This window comes from Carassius gibelio, chromosome B6 (genome assembly GCF_023724105.1).
Source record: "Carassius gibelio isolate Cgi1373 ecotype wild population from Czech Republic chromosome B6, carGib1.2-hapl.c, whole genome shotgun sequence".
NCBI classification, from domain to species: Eukaryota; Metazoa; Chordata; class Actinopteri; order Cypriniformes; family Cyprinidae; genus Carassius; species Carassius gibelio.
Genome location: NC_068401.1, coordinates 902,153 through 907,986, shown reverse-complemented (window position 1 = coordinate 907,986; position 5,834 = coordinate 902,153). Strand labels below are relative to the sequence as shown.

At 36.1% G+C, this 5,834-nt stretch overlaps 1 protein-coding gene across 1 annotated transcript in view; it reads left to right on the top strand.

The window, feature by feature from the left end:
• The first annotated feature begins 233 nt into the window (after positions 1–233).
• The window catches only part of LOC127959188 (serine hydroxymethyltransferase, mitochondrial), a 23,737-nt gene continuing 18,136 nt past the window's right edge, over positions 234–5,834 (top strand). Inside the window, exon 1 of the mRNA XM_052558209.1 lies at positions 234–381. Coding sequence (XP_052414169.1) covers positions 349–381 — 33 coding nt within the window. The 5' untranslated portion in view covers positions 234–348. The remainder of the gene's footprint in view (positions 382–5,834) is intronic.

Below are 5,834 nucleotides of genomic sequence, written 5' to 3'. Positions count from 1 at the left end.
TGAAAATGAAATAATATATATATATATATATACTATAACTTAAACTGTTTAAATTGTATTAAACACCAGAAAAAAGGGAAATAAATAATTAAATCTAATGCAATCAACTTAATAAACAGATAAATTGAGATGTAAGGAACACTTCCCAGGTTTTGTGTAAGTTCTGACGTCAGTTTGTAGTCCAGTTTCTTGAACTCCCGACTGCGCGACTGCCTCCTCTTCTATGACAGGACTACATTTCCCATGAGCACTCGCGCTTATCGTTAATCCACTGTCATTTAGGCGACGGACGAAAAACGTGCGAACGCAAAAGCCTGCTGGATCCTGGAGAAGTTGGGTCGATTTACCATGTTAACTCTGACATTGAGACAACTAATCAGGGTGAGTTTATACATGCACGAGCGTGTTATAGCGCACAACAACAACAACAACAACAACAACGCAAAAGCGTTAAAACCGCTGAGGTCTTTCTCACATCAAGAACAGCGGTATTATTCATCAGTGTCAATGCATTATAGAATATGCATCAGAAGCGTTTTGTGTCGATGCAGACCCGTGCATGAGTCGCTGGAGGCTCGGATTGACGTGGCATGCGTCATCGCGTTTTCTTGGGTTTTTAAAGGGCTGTTATTTAAAAGCGTGATTTGAGTTTGTAGTTTTTTAGTCCAGCAGAAGTTTAACAAAATACGATTTTCAGATGCATGACGATCTTTGACCGTTTTTAATTTATTGTGGATTTGTGAGCTGTCCCTAACTCAAACAGTTACACTGACTAGTGATGTAAACACTACTTCAGTGTTAACTAGTCTGGTCATACTGGTCAGATGATGCAACTCTCACATGCATCTCAACACATTCACATGCAATGCGTTATTTACTTTATCTCTTGCTTTAGCCTGGGTTTTTACATCTGATATTTATGGAAAACTTGTTTCTAACATTAGATTAAATTCTTTTTGAAGAGATAATTGTGATTTTTTTTTTCAGGAAAAAGTCAGAATTGTGTGACTAAAAAGTGGCTATTAAATTTGTTTGATTATGAGATTTAACAAAAAGGGGGGGAAATCTGAATTGCTAGATTAAAAACAAGGATGAAGTTTCTATTTTGCAATTCTGAGAAGGTTTTCAGAACTTCATGAAAAGAGTCTGTGTTGTGAGATAAACCGTTTTCTTCTTCAGTCCGAGTGTGTTTTATCTCTTCTGCTGTTACAGAGATCAGATGTGTTTCAGTGCAAAGTGCAGCACAATATTTCAATGCCACCGACTCTTACAGTCAGATAATAATAATCGGTTTTATTTGTCAGTTTTTACTTGTGCAAGCTGTTAAACAGACTAACACTAACTGTTGTGACACACGATTGCATGCTTTTATGAAACTAGACAAGTTTATTTCTATAGCACGTTTCATGCATACTGGTAATTAAAAGTGCTTTGCATAAAAGAAAGTACAGTAATCATAAAAAAATATTTCAAAACTTAAAAGGAGTTAAAGATTGATTTCAAATCAGTTAAGAATAGATTTTTGAGTTTGGATTTAAATGTGGCTCATGTTTAGCACATCTGATCTCTTCTGGAAAACTGAAGTAGATTACCTGCTAATTACTGATAGTTCGTTAAAGCTCAGGCTACCGTGGTATTCCCGTCTGATTACCGTAATATGTTAAAGTGTGTGTGGATGGTCTGTTTCACGTGCTTTCATGCTTTTGCTGTTAAACGCTGTTAAATGCATCTTTTGTGTTTGTCGATGACTGATTTAATCTGATTTAGTGAAGGGCATTAGTTAGTAGCTGCTTCTGTTTTGTAGAAACCGTTTTCTGAGCAGATAATCAAAATGTTTGTATTTCTACAATCGATTCTGAAGTGTTTGACCGTGATTGTTCAAGTGTTGTTGCATCAAAGAATAGGCTTCTTTATCTTGTTTTCCAGTAAAAAATAAATAAATCTTGCTTTAAGCATAACATGTACAATGCTTTTGCAAAAAAAAAAATTAATATTTTTAAACCTGAGTTAAATAATGTAATATAAATGGTTTATAGTATTCTCTTAAAACATGTCATAGTATCTTAAACACTTTTTCTTCTTAAGTATAAATCATTTTTAGGATGTTTAAACCTTTTTTTGTTGGCACTGGCATGTTCCTAAGAAATGCATGAACCAATAATAATAAAAAAAATTCATGCAATGCAAGTTTGCTTTGGGTAAAAAGAAATTACAAATTAATTAAATAAAAATAAAATATATTTTTATTTTTAAAATATAATTTGTTGCAACAGAACTCTGCTGTGAATCTGATATTAATTTAAAAGCATATAAACATATAAATAAACTGTTGTGATGTTAAAAACAGGAGCTATTTAAAAAAATATATAAATATAGTATATTAGTCTAAAATGAAAAAGGGTTTAAGCATAAAAACATCAAGTGCAATACTGCTTTAAATTGTTGTCCCACTAAAAATAATTAAAAATAGAAAAATGTTTTAATTTAATTGCAATTTTGTCTTCGTTTTTTTGAGCAAAAAATAAACATGATATTAATCATTCAGTGTAACAATCTTGTCAGGAATATTTACAACAACAAAAAAAACAATTTCTGACATTAAAAGACGAATTACTTTCACCCTAAATACTAATTAGTTGTAATTTTACATTTTTAATATTAAATCATTTTTTTTACTCCTTTAAGACACAATCACATTTAATATGCTCCCTTATTCTTTTATATATTTTAATATGTACATGTCAGAATAAACATGTTGTTTGAATCTTTGTCTGAATGACAATGTTACATTATTTAAACAACATTTTGACATTGTTTTTGTTCTCCAAAAACTTAATTGAAGCCTTTAAAGTAGACACATACTTATTTTCAATTAGTTTTTTATGGACATAAACATCTTTTGTAAATTTCTCTTAATGTCTTTGACCCATATTCTCTGAAAACTATGATATCTTTGTATGGGTAAATGTAACTTGTTTTAAGGATGTTTAAACGAACAGAAATAGTGGTGTTCTTCAAACTGGACGCAGCGCTCGTGGTTTGATCTTCTTAAGCAGGTTCATGAAGAGCCACACTTTCATTTATTAGAGTTTGACGTCATCTTATCAGTCGTCTCTCTCTCATAAACATCCACTCAATGATTAACCTGCTGTAGTTTTACATGATGTGCCAGAGCCAATCAGACGCAGGCTTGGAGTCCACGCCTCTCATTCCTGCAGGTTCATCTGAATCGGAGGAACTCCGGAGATCACTGAAGGCCAAATAAGTGGTTTCAGAAGGCTTTAAATCACGTGTATTTCATCAGAACTGCTTCAGCTCTCATCTGTTCATCTTCATTGTGTAGTTCTGCATGCTTTCCATGCGCTGCTGAGTTACCGTGGTGAAAGACCCCTGTACTCTGGTTGAAAAAGTGATGTGTGTGTGAGTGTTTGTGTGTGTGTGTGTGTGTGTGTGTTTTAATGCAACTTAAGTCGCTTTGGAGAAAAGTATCTGCCAAATGTAACTATTTATTGTAACAAAACTGCTGTGAATGTGACGCTTATTTTAGTATCCGTTGTTTAAATTAGTTTTTATTTGTTTTACTCATAGTTTTAGTTTTTTAAATGTTTTAATATAGTATACATACTGTTATTTTTTTGTGTTGTTGTTGTTATTTTAGTACATCAAATTAAAAACATCAATACAAATGCACTGGCAACTAGTGAAAATAAAATTTGCATTTTTATATTTACATTTTTGAGTTAACTTTTTTTTTTTTCAAGTTACAACATTTTTTTTTTTATGTTTTTTTTTTTTTTTTTTACTCTATAATCTGAATTCTAAGACTTCTCTAAATCTAACTCTTATCTGGAGATGGATGTGAGTGAAGAATCACTCTGAATGATTCACTGAGCTGATTCAGAATGATTCACTTAGCTGATTCAAAATGATTCACTGAGCTGATTCAGAATGATTCACTGAGCTGATTCAGAATGATTCAATTAGTGAATCAGCTTGCTTCACTCATGCGGTGTGCTTTAAGCTTATGATGAAAACACGATAGAAAGATGTGTTTAATGTTTTTGAGTCCAGTCTTACTCTCCCAACACGACACAAAACTCCCTGAAACAGTTTATTTTGCTGTAGATTCGGGAGTCAGTATTGTTCTGAAGATCCATCTGAATCATTTAGTTCCAGCAGGTTTTACCAAATGGACAGTGAACCTCTTCTTGATTCTCAGTCTGACGTGACATCATCACTGTGCGATCAAAGCCTCACGCAGATGATTGAGCGACTCAAGCTCATTTTCATATTCAGATTGTCACCTATATATTCAGGCATGCTGAATAATTGATCAGGATATATTTGTAATGCTTTCATCTCTATATCTAGCTGCTAGAGTCCTGGTTTGAAGCTTTCCGGGGTTCACTGACAGATCTCGACTCTCAAATCCAGCGGTGCCTTAATCTAGATACATATTAAATAGCTTTAATTGACTTCTTTCATAAATTGCATTGACTGCTCTAAAAGATGAGAGACAAATGTTTCAGGAGTTTAAGACTTAGAATAGGACACATGCTTATTCCATAACAGTTTTATTTCTTTTTTGCCTTTTATATATGGTTTTTTTTTCAAGTGCCAGTGTTTCCTGTCATAAAAATTGGATTTCATAAACATCATAACTACTAAACTATTTCTTTTTATGGTTTTGGATCAGAATACAGAAAGAATAGAGAAGATAGAGTTAGTTAAACAATTCTTTTTTAAAGAATAGAATTAGAATAGAGTATTCTAGAGTTAGAGGGTCAAATAAAGATGGAATAGATCTGTTTAGCCGATTCTAGAATACAGTACAGTTTTTCACCGTAAATAGTTGAGAACTTTACCATTAACCAGTTAAAAGGTTTTTACTGTAGCACTTTTACTTATTACATACAGTAGGTTACAGTAATCGAAGTACCTTCCCATCATACAGCGGTGAGGTCAGACGTGTCTGTCTCTGGATTAGTGTGATAATGTCTCCGGCCGCTCGGGGAGATTGTCTTTCCTGACTGTTGGTGTCACCGGCTGCAGGAATCAGTGACCTCTTGCTCACACTCGCTCACACTTGCTCACTCTCGCTCACATTCGCTCACACCCACTCCCTCGCCCTCACTCTTGCTCACTCTCGCTCACACCCGCTCACTCTCGCTCACTCTTGCTCACACTCGCTCACACTTGCTCACATTCGCTCACACCCACTCCCTCGCCCTCACTCTTGCTCACTCTCGCTCACACCCGCTCACTCTCGCTCACTCTTGCTCACACTCGCTCACACTCGCTCACTCTCGCTCACTCTGGCTCACACTCGCTCACTCTGGCTCACACTCGCTCACTCTCGCTCACACCCGCTCACTCTCGCTCACTCTCGCTCACACTTGCTCACACTTGCTCACACTCGCTCACACCCGCTCCCTCTCCCTCACTCTCCCTCACTCTCCCTCACTCTCCCTCACTCGCGCTCACTCTCGCTCACACCCGCTCATTCTCGCTCACACTCGCTCACTCTCGCTCATTCTCGCTCACACCCGCTCACTCTCGCTCACACTGGCTCCTCCTGACGCTCGTGTCATTCTGCACTCAATCCGACAGTAATCTGTGACGCCGCTCGTCCATTAGTTCCTGACCCGCGCTGCGCTGCTGATTGTTGTCTAGCGGCAGTGTGATGGACGCCAGTCATCTGTAAAATTGACTCTTTGCTCTGAAGAGAAAGGAAATAACAAAATAATCGGCAAAATGAAATGTTTTCTTTCTTTTTTCTGAACCGCAAGAGCAGATGATGCCTGAGATGATGAAACAATACATCCATCAGCTCT